Source organism: Neopelma chrysocephalum, unplaced genomic scaffold, assembly GCF_003984885.1.
Source record: "Neopelma chrysocephalum unplaced genomic scaffold, ASM398488v2 Primary Assembly neopelma1_125, whole genome shotgun sequence".
In the NCBI taxonomy this organism is placed as follows: Eukaryota; Metazoa; Chordata; class Aves; order Passeriformes; family Pipridae; genus Neopelma; species Neopelma chrysocephalum.
In genome coordinates this window covers 331,476-350,441 of record NW_020897787.1, presented here as the reverse complement: position 1 = coordinate 350,441, position 18,966 = coordinate 331,476, and the positions used below count along the sequence as shown (strand labels likewise).

Here is an 18,966-nt window from a genome sequence, read left to right as displayed (position 1 = left end):
GGGTTGGCAGAGGCCTTGGCTGAGGACAAAGCTGCCCCAAGTGCCACCAAACCACCCAGAGGGGGACACGTTCCCCAGCACCCTGCCTCAGTTGCCCCCATCAAGGCCCTTGTGAGCAACGCTCCTGGGATTGTCACAGGTGTAATGTCACTTCAGATACCTGGGGCAGGTGCGGGCGTTCAGGAAGATGCTTTCCCATCCCTTTCTGCTTCCTGCTGTGGCTCAGTGTTGCCTATCACAACCTCTTTGTTCTCTCTTTGCAGCCCCAAGTCAAGCACCCAGAGGGCAGGACAGCCAAATGACATCCTGGGGCACGTCTGGGACACCTGCAGCTCTTAGTGTGGTATCTGGCTGTTCCCAGAGCCACCCAGGAACATCTCAGACATGCCACGAGCTGGGGCAGGCTGGTGCTGCCCAGCACCTCCGAGACCACTGGCATGTCCAGCCTCGTGGGAGAGGGACAACCCTGGGCAGAGATAGCCCAGAGGGGGAAGCTGCCCTGCCCGGTGGAGTTTTTCTTCATTCCTTGAAAGCCGCTGAGACCTGCTGTGCGGGATTCAGGGCTGGAGGCAGGGCCAGGGCAGCGCCGAGGAGGAGCCGCCGTGATGGATGGCACGACACCATTCCCAAGTGCCTCTACCATGGGGGACAGTGCCCAAAGCACAGGGGGATGCTCAGGAATGGTATGGACCTGTGGGGAGCATTGCAGCCAGCACCCATTGTGGGGTTTAATCTGTGTTTGGCATGGCATGAGCCACGCTGGGACAGGAGGTGGCAGGGACATCTCCCAGTCCCCCATGGGGACAGATGGATGCTGCCCTTGCTGCATTTACAGCACCAGGTAGCCTGTCTCTGCCAAGCACAGGGAATGTTTCCGAGGCTTGCAACATGGCTACTGTGCCCAGGACCTGCTCCCGGAGGGGAACAACCACCCTGCCTCTTACCCAGGGCCGGGTCTGGCTAAAACCCCCCAGGAGAGGTTTGTAAGGGAAAGATGAGGTGAGACATGATTTTATTGTGCCGTGGCCTTGTGCTCGAGCTGCTGCTCTTGCCCTTGAGTGTGCAGCCTTGAGCCTGGCAGCAGTCCTTGCTCCTTCTGGAAAGGTTCTGAGCTGTCCCGGCACAGAGGGGACCGCGCTGTCCGCAGAGGGACAGTGGTGCCTGCAAGCCACAGGGCTGGCTGAGTGCTTGCCCCAGGCAGCAGGGCTGAGGATGCAGGAGGAGGGGTACTGGCTTGTCCAGGGGGCAGTACCATATCCTTGTGGCCTCTCAGGTACAGGGACAAGGGACGCTGGCAGCATGTCAGATCATTTTATTGCCACAGCGGCCACGGGCCAGACCCAGGTCCCAGGGTGGGTCTGGGTCCAGCCCCTTGACCCCTATAATACTGCTGAGAAGATGAACCCTGAGCCTCCATGCACGAGTGCCGAGCATCCTCCATTCCAGTCACCGCAGAGCAGCTCTGGGGCATCACCACCCTCCTGCTGCCTGCACCTCTGGGAGCTGGAGGCCGGGAGCGAAAAGTGAGGCAAGACCAAAGGTGAGGAGCGTGCCAGTCCTGGAGCGTGCCACGGGGGCTGCCACCACGTCCTGCCCTGGGGCTGCTGGCGGTGGGGAGCAGCAGGAGCCCTCTCGGCCCCCTCAGACGTCCATGCCGGGCGCCCGCCCCAGGCCCAGCGCCTGCACCAGCTCGTCGCTGAGCCCGCTCTTCAGCGTCCGCCGCACTGCGAGGGGAGCAGAGTGTGGCACTGGCAGCACGGGCAGCACTGGGTGCCAGGGGCACAGACAGGGCGGCCCTGGCATACTGGGGAGAGTGGCAATGGGGTGCAGTGGCATGGATTGGTCTCAGGGTACATCCTGCTGTGGCCTGGTGGGCTCAGCACGGCAGGTCATTGGTGGCCCGTGGGGAAGGAGCCAGGCAAGGGTGTGGGAACAAGGACACAGAAGCAGGACAAGTCACGGGGACAGAGCACAGAGACGTGGAGATGGGACAGAGGACGAGGACAGGGACAGAGATGAGACAGTGCAGGGACTGGGTAGAGCATAGGAAGAGAGATATAGAGATGGGACAGGGCACTGGGACAAGGCCAAAGAGATGGGAGATGGAAAGGGGACATGGACACAGAGGTGGGAAAAAGCATCTGGGCAGGGACACTGAGATGGGACAGGGACATGGAGATGGGACAGAGTACAGGGCCAGTGCATGGGGACAGAGATGGGACAGGGCAGGGGACAGTGATGGAACTTACAGGACTTCCTATTGCCACGGGACCTCCTGCGCTCCCTGTTGGTGCAGGGCCGGGGGTTGGCATTGTGAGTCACCGACTTCACCAGCCGGTCCATGATTTCATCCGAAGCATCGTCTGGGGAGCTGGGAACATCCTCCTGGGCTGAGGAGCCCTGGGTTGGGGTGGAATGCCCTGTTCCTGCACAGGGACAGTGAGGATGCAGGCATCAGCCATGCCCAGCCAGCCAGGCATGCCTTGAATGCATTTGCCATCCCCTGCTCCTACCCTGGCTGGCCCGGCTGCGGCGGGCAGGGATATCCACGGGGGAGGTCAGCACGCTCTTCATGCTCTCGTGACCCGCTTCCATCTGCTCCTTGGGGCTGCTGGACACCACGGCGGGCGGCAAAACAGCCTCGGCGATGCCAGAGAACTTCTCGGTCTGCGGCGGGAGGAGAGGTGGGTGTCGGGGGTGTGGAAGGCATCCCCTCCTGCTGGCACATGGCCGAGCGCCCCCGTACCTCAGTGCCCCCGTACCTCGGTGCCCCTGTACCTCGGTGCCCCTGTACCTCAGTGCCCCCGTACCTCGGTGATGAGCCGCCCGCGGGTCTTGCTGCGCTCGCGGTGGGCGGCGCGTTTCTTGTGCTGCTGCAGGACGCGCTCGCGGCACGTGCGGTACTCCAGGGCGAACTCCCGCAGCAGTTTGCAGATGGGAGTCACCTTCACGTCCCGCGCCGCGCTCGCCGGGTACCCCAGGTACAGCAGGAAGGAGTGGAACCTATGGGAATGTCAGTCGTGGCGGGCCACCAGCAGGACCGTGGGGCTCCTGGTCCCCAGGACCTCGAGCCACCAACCTGTTGAGGACGCGCCTGTGCACCACCTTCAGGACGACGATGCGCTGGGTGCTGTCCTTGAGGAACTCTGTCAGCTTGGTCTTCAGCACCGGCTTGGTCTCGTGCTTGGCAATCACCTTCAGGTTGTCCCAGGAGGCCCTGCACCTCCGCTCCAGCTGCACCAGGCTGTTGGCCAGCTCTTCAAAGTCGATCTGGAAGAGTGAGACGTCAGCCCTTGGCCACGCTGGTGGAGCTGGGCAGCCACGGGACCCACGCCCTGTCCTTGCCCGGGTGTCACCTGCCTTGCCTCACCTTGGCGGAGCGGGTGATGGAGGCAATCTCCGAGTAGAGATCAGTGGTTTCTGGGAACTTCTCTACCACCATCTGGCAGAGATGGTAGAGCAGGGACTGCCGGTGCACCGTGTCCTTCACTTCCGAGACCTTCTCCAGGTAGCCCAGTTCAAAGCCTCTGCTCTGAAACACAATGGACTCTCCATCCCTCCTCCAGCAGAACTCCACTCCGCAGACCCCGCCAGCACCACCCAGCCTCAGGCACTGTCCCAGGCTCCCCATGGTCCCTCCTGGGTACACCCTTGCACCATGGCTGGTCCTCACCCTGCTCCTCACCTGGGAACCATTCAAGAAGTTGCCCATGGCCAGCAGCGTGGCCAGGATGCACTTGAAGGTGTGATTTCTGGCCAGCTGCTCCATGCCCACCTTCAGATCAAAGAGCGGCTCTGCAATCTCCTGGGTGAGGAGAGAGGCAGGTGAGACCCCTTGGCCACCCCCTCCCTTGGGAACTTCAGCATTCACCCACGAGGACAACCACCCCCTGGTCAACTCGAGCCCATGCTTGCCTTGGCTGGGGACCTGCAGCCTGTCCCCAGCCAGGATGGCACCTCCCATGCCTGGAGATGGCTGGTCCCCACCAGGAACATGCTTGGCTCAGCACTTAGAACTGCTGAGGTGGCAGCAGGGGGAGGGCAGAGGGGAGATGGGGTACATGGCTCTCTACCTGCTCCAGGCTCTCATAGTCCAGCTTGAAGGCCCAGAGCTGGAGTCTGGCCGTGAGGTCACTGATGGAAGACAGGGCGAGCAGGAACTGCTCTGCAGAGCCCAAGGGCACGTCAGGGTTGGCCAACTGGGCCTCCTGGATCTTCTGCTTCTCCTCCTCAGTCGGGACCATGGTCAGGATTTTCTAGGGCAGGGAAAGAGGGATATGTCAGACTCCAGACATGTCATCATGGGACGTGTCACCCCAGGCATCACAGCATGGAGGTCTCCAGGCCAGGGAAACGACCCGCATGAGGGCCTCAGAGGGGCTGAGCTTCTCTTGTGCTCACCTCAATCCCTTCCTTATTGACTGCAAACTCGTCAAAGTTGAGCACAGCAGTCTTGATGATGTGGACGGGTGGCAGCACTGTGAGGCCAATGTTGATGGCGTTGCTCCTCTTGGGGTCCAGCACCACCACGACCTTCTTCCCATCCACGGCTTTCTGCAAAGAGGACAGGATGGGTGGGGACAGCCAGGCAAAGGGCTCAGGAGCTCATCTTGGACACGGGGAGTCGATCACGGACCCCATGGTGAGCCAAACCTGTGCACTGCCCCTCACCGTCTGAGCCTCTGGGCTGCCGGTACCCATCCTTGGCATAGGGTAAAGGTGACAGTGCATGCTGAGGGTCCCCACAGGAACCAACAGCCTTCCTCCCACCCCTGAAGTCCCCTTGGCCGATGGGTGCCCGCTGGTACCTTTGAAGCCGGCACTTCCTTTGACCGTGACTCAAAGAGATGCTCCAGTTTTGCAGCATTGATCTCGACATTCTGCAGGGATGCCCACAGTGTCCCCTGGCCAAACCTGCCTGGCCCTACAGTGCCATCCAGCTGCTTCAGCTCCTTCCAGAAGAGCTTCACCGTCCTCTTCTTCTTGGCCTGGGAGGGGCCATCTGTTGCTGAGAGGCCTGGCAGCCCTGGTGGGGGCGGGCAGCCAGGGGCTACAAGAGGTGGAGGTGGGGGACAACCAGGGATGGCAGGAGGTGGAGGTGGAGGTGGCGGGCAACCAGGCATGGCAGGAGGTGGAGGGGGAGCCATCAATGTTCCAGCGCTCGTCGCTGTAATGCCAGAATGGAGGAAGGAGCCATTGGCCATTGGCCCTGTGTCCAGGATGTCAAAATCTTCTTCCTCCCCCAAATCAGTGAAGTCCAGGTCCTTGATCTTCAGCTGCACGGGGCTGGCCTCCAGGCGCTCCCATGTCAGCTCCATGTCCTTCTTGATGGGCATCATCCCGGTGTTCTCCAGCTTCTGTGTGTGGGTCTCCGCATCTATGCTGGACACGGCACGTACCAGCTTGGCGTGGGCACTGGCCACTGGCCCATCTGGAGCCCTGCCACGGAGCCAGGCACTCTCCTGCTCCTGGCTGCTACCTCCCTTGGCATCCATCTCTGCCTCACCCTGGATCCGGGGGGATGAAGGGACCTCAGGGAACACCTTCTCCCTCCCCGGCTCTGAGGAGCCCTTGGCATAGAGCATGTCCAGCATAAACTTGGTGTCAGAGGAGATGGTGCTGCAGGAGTCGGTGGCATCAGACCGAGCCAGGCGAGACCCTGCAGGGAGAGAGGGAGAAGCTGGGACAACACGCTTGGAGGGAGCAGGTAGTGCTGAGCTCCACGTGGAGCTGGGGTCCTGCTCCCTGCTGGGGTGTGCTCGGATGCCAGTGTTTTGAGCAAGGAGGTACCACCAGCTCCTCCATGGCTCTGGGCATCACAGCTGTGGGATAGGGACAGAGGGGCCACTAACCCCCACTCCAGGGGCCCTGATGAGCTGGGAACACACACCCTGGCAGCACTTACTTATGCTGGGTGGCTCCGTCCCGGAATCAGAGGTGCCGCTGTCTCTTTCCCACGCAGGAGCAGTAGGATGATCCAGTGCAGCATCGCCGAGGACGTCGAGCCGCCCCTTGGCCATGGAAGAGATCTTCTCCTTCTGGGCTGCGGCCAGGTTCTCCAAAAAGCGAGCTCTGCAAGACAGGGGTGGGCGTTGGCTGGGAGCAAAGCAGGGATGGGGACAATGGGCACACCACGCCATGCCACACTGCACAGCCAGCCCTGCAGCACAGAAACCCCCTGCACTGGCCACACCACATCAGGGACCCGGAGGATGGAACCTCCTTTGAGCCCTGCAGAGAGACAGGTCTTGTCTCCAGGGCTCGGGGACAAGGCCCCAAGGGAGCCAAAGGCTTGTGCCATCAGGGTGCCACTGTCACCAGTTGGTCCCAACAGACCTGCTGCCCGCTGCAACCCTCATCCAAAAGCTGCAAAACTCAGGAGGGCGCCCAGGTAGAGACTCAAGGGGACCCTCCTGCTCCTCATGCCCTTTGTGGCCAGAGCTCAGACACCTCCAGCCGGGCACCGCCTGAGGAAGCGCATGCCTGGAGACACACGCATGCCTCTACTTACTCAAACCTCCTCAAAATAGGCTTGTCCCCATGCAAGGAGGGGGCATCCTCCCGCCTGAGGGAAAACAGGGGTTAGCCCCTGCTGCTGGCAGCCCCACGGGGCTCGTGTGTACTGCACACACCCACCTGGCAGCCCTCCAGCACGGGACCCTCACCCTGCCGTCACCCTGCGGCCCCAGGGTTCATGGGGAGCTGGGAGAGCCCTGGCAAACCCCCTCCTGCCCAGGTATCCCGTGGCACTGGCTGCTGGTGAGATGGGACACCATCTCCCCCACCTGGCCAGGACACCTCGAGCAGGCTGTGCCACCCCCAGCAGGGACACCTCACCCCAAAGTGGGGATCAGAGGGTGCCATCATCCCTTGGGAGATGCTGATGATGGGGGCAGCGGGATGGGGGCAGCCAGGGGGGTGCAAGTCCCTGCTCCCCCCAGAACATCATGGGATAGGACAAGGGAGAATTAATAGGACGAGGGAGAATGTCTTTAAACTGAAAGAGAGTAGGTTTAAATTGGATATTAGGAAGAAATTCTACCCTGTGAGGGTGGTGAGGCCCTGGCACAGGTTGCCCAGAGAAGCTGTGGGTGCCCCATCCCTGGAAGGTGTCTCTGCCTATGACAGGGTGTTAGAACTAGGTGATCTTTAGGGTCCCTTCCAACCCAACCCATTCCAGGATGCAATGATTCTGTGACATGCTGGGAGGGAGCACGCGGGTGCAGAGCCCAGGCACTTACCAGACAGGGGCAGTTTGGCGCAGCCTGCAAAAGGAAAGATAGAAAGAGTGGGCAGAGGAGAGGGCAAGCGTGGGCAGAGAGGAGAATGAGGAGGAGCTGGAGCAGAGCTGTGAGTGCCCAAAGGATGCCCTGGAGCCCCTGTCCAGACCCTCTGATACCTGCTGCCCCATCACATATCTCTCCAGCCCCAGTGCCCTCCCAGACTCTGTTTCCCCCTGGGACAGGCAGATTGTGCCCTGGGATAGATAGGCACACCTCATGCTCCTGGGAACCCATCTTGCCACCCCAGGGGACCCCCACGCCCCCAGCCCCTCCTGGCTCCTTACTTGTAAACACTGCGCTCTCCTGGGCCCGGGGGCTGCTCCTTCTCGGCCGGGGGCGAGGCCAGGGCCAGCCGCACGCTGGACGCGCTGCTGTAGGTGCTGCTGGGACAGGGTCTGGAACAAGAGGTGACAGGGACTGAGAGCAAGTCCCACAGGACTGCCCTCCACCCTGGCACTGGTGTGGATCCCACTGCTGCTTATGCTGCACCCCAGTGTCTGCACCATTCCAGAGGCATCCCCACCACGGACCACCTCCAGCCACACTTACTCTGCTGGGCTGCTCGGTGAGGGGATATCTGGGGTGTCCATGGCTGGGGGCTCCTTTGGAGTGCCAGGGGACTCCAGAAGGGACTGGGCATCAGCACTGGGCTCTGGGCAGCCGCCCTGGGACCGCCACCCACGCCGGCCCTCGTCTGTCCTCCTCCTCTCCTTGCGTCCCCCTGAGGGCGGCTCTTCCACGCCATCCTCCAGCTTGAGAGCACTCTGTGGAGGGAGCGTGGGGCATGGCACTGGGCACAGCAGCACCCCTGCCACCCCCTGCACACCCCCCCTGCTGACACTGGACGTGGCACCGTGGCCAGATCCTGCAGGTGCCCCACTCACTTCGTAGAGTGTGAATTGCTGCTTCAAGTCGAGGTCGGTGCCCTTGCTGCCCAGGTACTCCTGCACCACCTGCTCCATGCCCTGCTGCTCCAGGCAGTCAGTCACGTCATAGAAGGTGTCCTGGTCCGGGAGGGCTGCCAGCGTCTGAGCAGGACCAGAGGGATGCTGCTGGGACCGGGGTGACCCACCCCAAGCCCCACCAGCACAGCACCGCGGGGACACCCCCCCAGACCTTGTTGATGAGTGTCATGGTGAACACCAGCAGCTCCGTGTCAGCCCCGTGGCGTTGCTTCAGGATGGCCATCAGGTTGGACCACGGACAGGCACCTGGGAAAGGTGGCAAGCGCAGGTGAAACGCGGGCCAGGAGGGACCCCATCCCCTGGCGGGGACCCTGGGGGAGGCTGGGGCTGCACCCACCTCTCGCCTGGTCCACGGCATTGACGGCGCGGATGAGGAGCAGGGCATTGGGCTCTGTGTACTCCACAAACACCAGGAGCAGCTTCAGTGCCATCTTCACCACCAGGCGAAACTGGGACAAGGGATGGCAGCTGGGACAGCAGCAGTGGCAGGGGCTGCCAGCAGGATGCTGCGGTGGCTGTGCCCACGCCCCAGGACTGGGGGTTTTGTTCATGGGGCCAGGGACCTGCAGCTGTGATGCTGATGGCCAAGGGGCACTGGCTCCAGACCTGGAGCAGGACCATCTAACCCAAGCTCTGTGCCTGGGAACATGGTCACATCAGGACAGGGAGCTCTGTGGACACCAGGTGATTTCCAGAAGGATGGGAGCAGGACCCAACACAAGTAAAGGTACCAGGCCATTGAGCAGAAGTGGAGCACACCCTCTGAGGGATGATGCAAGGGGACAGCCACAGGCAGGGAAGGGGGTGCAGCGGGGGGCACAGGCAGCCCACCAGGAGGAACAGAACTTACTGGGCTTCCCGACAGCGTGTACAGCCACTGGACGGTCTCGTTGTGGTTGATGACACCCTGCATCCCGTCCACGAAGAGCATGATCTGGCTCAAGGCTGCAAGGCAGAGAGTGGGCAGGCTGATGGCATGGCAGGCAGGGGTTGGGCATTCCCATCCCTGCACAGCATTGCCAAGGCAATGTCTGGCAGCTGTGAAGACAAAGCCCTGGCAAACTTGCTGGTTCTCTCCCTCTGGGTGTCAGCCCCTCCTCCTTGGGGATGAGCATAGAATCCCAGAATGGTTTGGGTTGGAAGGGACCTTGAAGACCATCTCGTTCCAACCCCTGTGCCATGGGCAAGAACACCTTCCATTAGACCAAGTTGCATCAAAGCCCCATCCAACCTGGCCTTGAACACTTCCAGGGATGAAGCATTCACAGCTTCTTTAGGCAGCCCTGCTCCAGAGGTGCCCTGGGCCCAAATACCAACCCCGGAGGATGTAATTCTGGTAGTTCTGGTCGGCCTCTGCCCCCACTTTGATCAGGCACGTCAACCCATCCAGGTTCACAAACTCGGGCACCAGGTCCTTGTCCTCCTGCAGGGCAAAGGAGGTGTTACCCCAGTGAGGGGTGGGCAGCCAGCCCTGGGGGAGGCCCTCAGCCCCTCCCTACCACCATCCCCGTACCTGGAAGAGCTGCTTCAGGGAGAAGAGGGATCGCCGCAGCTCCGGCCCCTGCGAGTTGTACAGCTTCTCTGGGAGGGAAGGAGAGATGTGGCCTGAGGGCCTGACCCCACAGGGGCTCACTGTTGTACTGGGGCTGCCAAATGCTCCCAGCTTCCTGGGAAAGCCCCACATCCTGACTCAACCCCTGTGCCATCGCCCCAGGCCGCCAGCATTGCCCCCAACCGTGGGACACTGTGTGGAATCAGCTGCTGCTCCACAACTACATATTTTAGCCCTGCCACTTTCCCATTTCCTTTTTTTTCTTTTCTTCTGGCCAGCAATGACACAAATATCCCCTCTGGTTTCCTGTGCACAACCTAAACAGGAACTCTGGCAGAAGCCTGAGCTACTTTTAGCTGTCCCTCCCCAGGCATAGCTGTGCCATGGTCCCAGAGCCCCGTGGCTTGGGAAAAACTGCAGGATGGGGTTGGGAAGGATGGCAATGTGACACTGGCTGCTTGGGGACAGGACTGTAACTGGGCTGGAGACTATGTGCTTATGGGGATGGTGCCTGCAGGCAGGAGCCGGCACTGACCAGCTGGGGCAACGGGAAGCTGGAAAGCCCCATGAGGACACCAAAGCCACCGTGAGTCAGCACTTCCCACATCCAAAAACTGAGTTAGCCAAGCATCCCAACTTATTTGGGTCAGGCTTAGAGCTGTAACAAGCCAAAAACAAGATGTCCAAGGAGGCCTCCAGACATGCCCTGTAAAACACGATGTCCCAGCAGCCTCCTCCGCTCTGCTATCGGCTTGTCAGAGCAGCTGAGAGGGAAGGCAGAGCAGCCAGGAGGGAAAGCAGAAGAGCCCAGAGCTCAGACAGAGCCTGGGAACTGCTGGTAAAGAGCATGGCCATGACCCCAACCCCGGGCTTCCTGTCCCTTCCCGCATGGCCCAGCTGCAGCCCTGCACAGCCAGCTGATGCCCATCTGGCATCGCTCTGCTCAGTGCTTGTTTTCCCCCCTGTTAAAGATTAAAAAGAGGCTTGAGACTCCCGAATATTTTGCAGGACCTCGGAGCAGGCTGCCCGAAACCATGGCAGCACTTTCTGCTGCGCAAGAGCTGTTTGTTTGTCTCCTGCAAAGCTATATTTAGAGCTTGCCTGGATGACCCAGAATAACTGCAGTGGGCGGTGGGCTCCCAGCCCAAGAGGCAAAAGTCCCGATCTCTGAGGATGGAGGGGATTGACCCAGTGGGAACCCCATGGGGACCACGTGCCCTGGTCTTTGGGAGGGCTTATGGGGCGGGAGCAGCCCTGGGCTGTATCGCTCCCTCTCTCCATCACAAAAAGCCTGGCCAAAACTCACCACAGGGGCCAAACCCCCACCATCTGGGGTGGATGAGCCCCTGGACACGCACCAGCCTGGAGGAGGGAGCAGCCCCCACTCACCGATGATGGCGTGGACTCGGACGGAGAGCTGCGTGCGCAGGATCAGGGTCGGCCGTCTCCCCTTCCTAGGGCAGAGGAGAATGAGGTGTGAGCGCCTGCAGTGGGACCACCCCAGCCCCTGCCCCCCTGCCCATGGTCTTCATACACACACGGGACCCCCGTGTCCTGTCCCCAGAGGGCTCAGGCACCCCACGTGCCTCACCTGACCTCCTCGTAGAAACCCTCCAGATCATCCTTCTGCTCCAGCAGGGACAAGTCAAGGTCCAGGTAGTGTCCGGAGGGTGAGACCTGCAGCGTGCAGTCCTCCAGCTGGGGATGCAGACAGACAGGATGAGCCTCTGGGCCCACCACAACATTCCTGGTTCCCAGAGCATTCCCAGGTCACCCTCCTGCCTGCACTGAACCCAGGAGGCAGACACATCTTGGAACAGGGTGGCAGATCCCACCTGTCCTCGTGTTGGCCACGCAGGGAGATGCCCCAGCATCCTTCACCTCAGCCCAGTGCTAACTGGGGAGAAACATGGAGCCCCAGGCTGGGAAAGCCTGAGGAATGGTGGTCGCACTGCTGTGGGGCTCCTTGGCAATCCCTTAGGTGGGAACCACGGCAAGAAGCTTCATCTGCTCCCTGGGGCTCCCCTTAGTCAGCAGGGGTGTGACTGGGGCAGGATCCACCTCCTTCCAGGGCTGAGGAATCGCCTCCGCCTGCAGGAACTGGGTCTGCCAAGGCACCCAGCCCAGCCAGGGACACCCCAAACCAGGGTGAGCCCCACAGAGAGGGCCCCTGGCTGACACACCCTCTGACTCAGCCCACAGCCACGTGGCATCTTTCACTGGGATGGGGAAAAGCACGGCCCGAGGCAAGGCTGGGGTAGGGGAATCTTCCCAGAAAGTCCACTTACAGCACCCAGGGCACACCCCTGCCAGTGGGCACAGCACCCACAAAGCCCCTGAGCCACCTGGGAGCCAGCAGCACCCCACAGCACCCAGGCAGGTCTCCTGGGACAGGGCAATTTGCCCTCGGTGGATGAGTAGGAGCAGAGAGAGGGCAGTGCCAGCACTGCCTCCCCAGCACATCTCGACCTGTTCCTAAAGCATTTGCAAACCCCCCTGCCCTTCCCACCCCACCTCTGAGGAACAGATCTGCAGAGCAGGAGCTGTCTGGGGATAAAACCCCATTATTAATGCTGCTCCTGCTGCAAAAAAAAAGCAAGCGACACAAACAGCAATGGGGGAGAGAAGTAGGGACCCACCATCCATCTAAAAGCCCACTCCAATTTCAGCTTCAAATTGCAAAAAGCTCCAAGCACAGCCCTGTGGCTGAGGAGCTCAGATGGAAACAGTCACAGCTCCTCTGTCTTTCCCACCGATGCCTTTCCCCACTGTGATCCCAGACACCCCCAGCAATGCTGGGTATGGCTCCTGCACCTCACGGGGGTTTCTTTCCATGACATTCCCATCTCCTGAAGACCCAGGACTGTGCAAGAGCTCACAGGTATGAATTCACTGCGAGTGTGACGTTAATGGCAGAGGGCAAAGTAAAAATGCCACATGCAGAGTAACTAATGCTGACCACGCCCTGGGATAACGGGCAATTTGGCAGGGCCCTGTTGGGCTGGGCTCTGATGTTGTTCAGGATCCTGCTCCACCTCCCATGGTCACCAGCCACTCCAGCCAGCCATGGCAACGTGCACAAACACCTGCTGGCACCGGGCAGGTGCTCCTGGCTGCCTCACAGTGACCCCACACAGGATTTGCTCGCTGGGGAAAACTTCAGTTCCTCCACAGGGACAGGCTCTCCTGCATCCCGGGGCATCCCTGGATCCACCCAGGCATCCTTGCAGCTGCCCAGGCAATCCGGCATCCTCCTGGGTGTCCTTGCAGCCATCCCTGCATCCTTCTGGCCACTCCTGCATCCTCCCAGCCACCCCTGTATCCCCACAAGCATCCTGGCATCCCCACTGGCATCCCTGAATCCTCTTGGGCATCCTCTTAGGCATCCCCGCATCCACCCAGGCACTCAAACACAGCAAAGAGCAAGTCAGCTCCAGCACAAAAGCTTTGCCTTCTCTGGGCTGCCAGTAAGCCCAGTTAACATCCCCAGCTCCTGACAAGTCCCAGCTGGAGGGGGAGGCCAAGCCCCTGGGACCCGACCCCGCACATTTCCCGTGTGAGCTTGGCAATGCTTCCCACTAGGGATGCTCCAAGCGCTGGGCCTGGGTTTGGCTGTGACCCCCCCTGGCAAACACCATCCCCTGGGGATGGAGACAGGCCGTCCCAGGCTCCTGCTGCCCCTGCCAAAAATCATGGGCGGCACTTCTGCGCCCGGGAGCACCGACTGCCCCGGGGTCACTCTGGTTATCCAGACCAGGGGTTTATGCCCTGCAGGATCCGGGCTGGGACCACAGGGTCGCGCTGCTGGGGACGGCACGTTGGGGTCACGGGTTGCTGACAGCTCCCAGTGAGGGTGGCTCTGATCCATCTGCCTCCTGCCTGGAAAACCGTTATAAAATGAGCCAGGATTTGAGGGCAATGGGGACTTGAGGGCAAGGCAGAGCTGGGAGAGGAGAGAGTCCCACGCTCACACATCCAGCCCACAGCTCCTGGGAGTCCCAGCCATCCTGCAGAAGCATGGATGTGCCTCACCCACCGGACTGGGGTCTTGCTGAGGACAAGATGCTGGTGCCAGCCCTGACGCCATGACCCAGAAAAGGTTCCTCTGTTGAAAGCCCCATCCCTGGAAGTGTTCAAGGCCAGATTGGATGGGACTTGGAGCAACATGGTCTAGTGGAAGGTCCCTGCCCACTGCAGGGGGATGGAAGTAGATGATCCCTTTAAGGACCTTTTCAACCCAAACCATTCCAGGATTCTATGGGGGTGTGATGGAGACATCTCCACCTCCAATATGGAGACATCCTCCACTCACAGCTGAACTCACACCACCCACCACAGCATCACATCTTCCTGCTCACTCCTATCATGGCATCCCCACACGGGAAGATGCTCCAAGGCCAGGCAGTGAATATCCTGTTTATCTGCCAACAAAGGAAACACTTTTACTCGCTTTCTAACACTTTCTTGTTGCGGCAACCACAATTTCCCAGCATTGCTGCAGCTCTTCTAGAAAGGCTATGGGGAAATGACAGAAAAAAACAGTTTATTTATATAATACAGAATAAATAAACATAGGCAGCAGTTAAACACAAGGCACCAGCAGGTCAGAAACCCCTGGCATCACCAGCCTCTGCTCACCCTCCCAAAACACACAGGGACTGAGGGTTTATAGAGCTGCACCACAGGAGCAACCCCCACCCCAACCAAGCACATTCACCACGATTTGGTTTCAAGGCTAAGAGGGGTGTCTACTGCCAGGGCACTCAGGTGCTGCCTCCTGTCCATCCCTGCATGATGGATGGCAGCAAGTGGATGGGAACACTGCCACTGCCCTATCACCGGGGGTGGGGAATAATACCCAAGCCAGGAGGGAACTCTGGAGGTCACCCAGAGTTGGCCCAGCACTTCACACTTGTGTCCCTCTTGAAGCTACTCCAGCCAGGCTCATTGCTCATTAACAGATCCCTCATTACTCATCAACAGACCTGCAGCAGCTTTGAGGACCCCAGTCCTGGGGAGCAGCTGGTGGTGTCCTGGCAAAACCATGGCACGAATGCCTGGCTGCAGCTCCCACCCCGGGATCCGTGCAAGGAGGGTGCTGGGAGCTGGGGAGCACCAGGGGCTGCTGAGCACCAACACTTGGCTCCAAGTGTGCAACAAACTGGGGGACAGCAGTGACACTGAGGACCCCACCTCATGCTTTTGTGCCTTCCAGAGGTTAAGTGGGGCAAAGACCCCCCCAAGCTCCGTAGGAAACAGAGGGCAATGGGGCTGTGGGATGGAGCTTGTGCACTTCACACACGCACCGAGGTCACCCCAGCAGCTCCTCTATGGTGCACAAGAGCTCTCAGTGAGCTTATGGCACAGAGGCCAGTGAGCTGTTTGCTCTTCCCAGGTTTCCGGGGGAGGAAGGAGAAAGCAAAACTCCAGCCTCTTGGGTTTTGCAATTGTTTGGAAAAATCCCCAGATTCAGAGGTGAGATAGTGCTGGGGGGCAAGGGAGTACAGCGGCCTTTGGGGACTGAAAGGACGGCCAAAAAAATCTGCCCTGTCAAAACCTGCTTGTGGAGGCTCAGAAAACACCCACACCCCGCACAAGCATCACCCAAGGGTACTGAAAAATGCTGGAAAGCAGGAGAAGATAGTATCGGCCTGGAGGCAAACAATGCAGCAGCAGCAAACAAAGCTGGAAGGTATTTCCAAGCACAAACACACTTTCCGGAGAACATGAAAAAGTCATCAGAGACGGGTCGTGCTCAGGGAGAGGAAGCACCGAGGGTGTCATGGGGCAGGACAGGCTGTTCAAACCCCTTGCTCATCATCTCTAGGCTGCTCCCAGCACAGGGTGCAGCTCTGCCGTGCCCAGGGAGGGCAGGACCCAGCTGCTCCCTCATCCCCTGGGTGCCTGCAGCTCGATCCAATGACGACGCTATGGGGACCCCCAGCTCAGCTCCCTCCCAGCTGCTTCACCCTCTTCCTGGTGCTCTGCAGGTCCAGGCACACTGCCCAGCAGGACAAACCTGGCACCAGGCATCCCCAGCTGAATTTTTTTTCAGCCAGTTCCTTGGGAAAAATCCAACTGTTCATTTACTAATTTTAGGGTGGCGACTAATGGAGCTGAGCACTACCTGGCACAAAGGGCACCAGGGGAGGTTTCAGCTGGTCGTGCCAGGGTAACTCTGAATTTGGACTTAAGTGGGTGCTTCCAGGAGACTGACCTCACTCCACAGGGTGTAAATCCTGCTGCAGGAGGCTCCCAGTGAAGACATCAGCTCACGCAATCCCCAGCCAGCATCCCAGCCTGTCTACTGCAGCCCTCGCTGGCTCAGAAAGCTTTGTGTGGTAAAGGCAGCATGGTTTATAACCTATAGAATCTATGTAACTCAGGAATCTGGTTTAGAAACCCAGCACAGGGTCCTACCAGCTCACCTGTGATGTCACCAAGGGTCACGGGGCGATGCAAGGAAACCACAGGAAAAAAACATCCAAAGCTTGGCTTAGGCAGAGAACAGAACCTGAAATCCCAGGATCAACACACCTCTGCTGGGCTCAGGACCTCCCTGCAAGGCTCCTGCCCTCGGCAACCCTGCGTCCAGTCCCCTCCCCGTGCCACCATGGCAGCACTCCGATCCCATTACAGCCAACTCCTGCCCGGGGAGCAGAGCACACGCCTGAAATTTGAGTTTGCTCCATTCGTCATGTCCCAGGGCTGTTTGTTCCCAAACAAACTCCGTTTAGTCACCGCCTAAAAATCGCCTTAAAATCCCATGACGGCGACATGAGACGCTGCTGCTTTGCTCCAAGGAAAATTAAAAGAAGGATAAAGGGGAATTTTTTTGCTGCAGACAAAGGTCTCACAGCGATCCACTCTCCCCTGACAGGCCAGCAAGCTCAGTGCCAGGCACACCAAGCTGATTTCCCCCTCCTGCTGTCCCATCTCTGCTCCGAATCCACACTCCCCCAGACAGTCTGGGTTCCTGCCTGGGTTCCTGCCTCCCTTCCCTGCTCTCCTGCAGTGCTGCGAGACAGATGCTCAGCTATTGCCAAAGCTCTGCTGGGTCTCGTGTTCCTAAGGAGGAAAACAAGCCTGTCCCCATCCTGTGAAGGATGCATCACGCCAACAGGGAAGGTCCCCCGTCTTCCCTGTCTCCTCCACTTCCCAGTCCCCTTTTAGCAGTCTGAGTCAGGCCTGAGGACACACAAGCAAGACACAATGCCTCGCTTCACCTTCGTCCTTCTGCCTTTCTCCCGGCTGGAGGAAATTGCTCAGCACGAATTTCCGCGCTGCTCTCTGGCGGCAAAGCTGCCGCCGGATCGGGGAGAGACGAGGGGCTGAAGAGGGGCTGATGAGGAGCCTCTCCGGCCCCACCGTCACCTCCCCAAGCCCCAGCTGCCCCAGGGAGCAGGGACACTGGACAGGTCCCCGGGGTTAGGGAGCCGGTGTGCTCCCGTCGAGGTTCAGCTCCGCTCCTGGCAGCCGGCGTGGAACTGGGATGCCGGGGTGGGAGCACGCTGCCCGGCTCTGCCCCGACGACAGGGGGTTGGACGCTTGCCTCCCCCTGCCTGGGTTCCTGCCTGCTCTGAGCAAGCACAACCTCTTCCTCCTTGCCGACTCATCCGGGGCAGGCCGAGAGCTGGCATCTCCCGCGGGGGCTCCGGCATCTCGCCGTGACTCACACCGGGACCGCTGCCCGGGATTTACCGCCCCATCCCTCGCCTCCCCGGCCCCCTCTGGCCGGCAATCCCCACTCCGTCCCCCGTCCGATACCTGCCCAGTGCCTTCCCCAGCGCCCCCCGCTCCCCCTCACCGGCAGCGGGGCCCCGAGCAGGCGATGCAGCGCGGGCAGCTGCGCCCCGAGGGCCAGCGCCTCCTCCACGGCATAAACCGGGGCTCGCCGGGGCTCCGGGAAGCTGCCGCAGCCGAAGGGATCCGCATCCTCCAGGTACTGCACCCGGCACGGCACCGTCGCCTCCGCCGCCTCCGCCGGCTCCCCCATGGCCACGGCCCCGCCGCCGCCGCGGCCCCGAGCGCCGCCGCTGCCGGGGACGGCGGGGCGGGCACGGCCCTCGGCCCGGCCCCTCGGGCCCGCCCCGTCCCGGGAGCTGCAGCGGCGCTCGGCGCGCCCTCCCGCGGGCATCCCGCCGGGATGCTCCAGGCCTCGGGTTGCTCCAGCGTCTGCGGGGCTCCGCCGGGATGCTCCGGCATCAGGGATGCTCCGGGCTGGGGGATGCTCCAGGCTGAGGGATGCTTCAGTCCCCGGGATGCTCCGGCATCAGGGGTGCTCCGGGCTGGGGGATGCTTCAGTCCCCGGGATGCTCCGGCGTCAGGGGTGCTCCAGGCACTGGAGGGCTCCACTGGGATGCTCCAGGCCCTGGGAGCTCCAGGCACTGGAGGGCTCCACTGGGATGCTCCAGGCCCTGGGAGCTCCAGGCACTGGAGGGCTCCGCTGGGATGCTCCAGGCCCTGGGAGCTCCGGGCTGCCCCGGAGGGCCAGGTAGGGCTGCTTGTCCCGGGTGAACTGGAGCACGGGTGGGTGCCTGGGCTGCACCTCCCCATCCCGGGGCAGGGAGGAACTGGCACGGGATGAGCTGCCCGCAGTCATGGGGGCCGTGGTGCCACCCTGGAAGCAAGGGCAGCTCGGGGCCTCCACGGACTGTGTTGATGCTAACGAGGGTGTTTATACATCCAAGGTGTCAATGCTAACGATGTTGTGTTAATTGCCAAGGCTATTGCAGGCTGGGAAATGAGGATGCAAAGGAGAGCCAGGACCCCTGGGGAGACCCAGGAGGGAAACATGGATGCACCAGGGATGGGACTGGGGACGTGAGAAGGTGTCATTGCTCTTGGAGTCAACATTAGTCTACAACTGCCTGGAGTCCCTGAAAGGAGGTTGTGGCAAGGTGGGGGTTGGGCTCTTCTCCCAGGTAACAAGAGACAGCACAAAGGAAAATGGTCTCAAGTTGCACAATCCCACAAGGCAAAGCTTGTGCAAAAACCATTTTACTTTCTTTTTGACAGATTACCCAAGCAGTGACGATGGTCAGATGTGATGGAGTGGTGGGCAGGGAGCTTTCCCCTGGCTCCAGGCTCCAGCCTCCACGCCCCAGCTGTTGGCTTCAACTGGCAAACCTTTGCAGCACATTTGTGCCCGAGCAGAGAGATGGGA

At 60.6% G+C, this 18,966-nt stretch overlaps 1 protein-coding gene across 2 annotated transcripts; it reads right to left on the bottom strand.

Moving 5' to 3' along the window:
- Positions 1–1,296: 1,296 nt before the first annotated feature.
- On the bottom strand, positions 1,297–17,838 carry FHOD1 (formin homology 2 domain containing 1). Of its 2 annotated transcripts, XM_027698325.1 has the most exons (24): positions 17,608–17,838; positions 11,392–11,498; positions 11,190–11,254; positions 9,762–9,829; positions 9,566–9,671; positions 9,099–9,193; positions 8,586–8,697; positions 8,400–8,494; positions 8,168–8,311; positions 7,833–8,047; positions 7,568–7,678; positions 7,242–7,265; positions 6,512–6,565; positions 5,906–6,072; positions 4,809–5,659; positions 4,402–4,554; positions 4,074–4,256; positions 3,686–3,805; positions 3,371–3,532; positions 3,080–3,270; positions 2,811–3,003; positions 2,514–2,667; positions 2,250–2,426; positions 1,297–1,724 (listed from the first exon to the last, which is right to left on the bottom strand). In XM_027698325.1, the coding sequence occupies exons 1-24, from the start codon at positions 17,794–17,796 to the stop codon at positions 1,642–1,644; spliced, it is 3,819 nt and encodes a 1,272-aa protein (XP_027554126.1). In that variant the 5' UTR covers positions 17,797–17,838; the 3' UTR covers positions 1,297–1,641. The 2 variants fall into 2 exon arrangements, with proteins under 2 accessions (XP_027554126.1, XP_027554127.1); XM_027698326.1 differs by lacking the exons at positions 6,512–6,565; positions 7,242–7,265.
- Between the last annotated feature and the right edge of the window lie 1,128 nt (positions 17,839–18,966).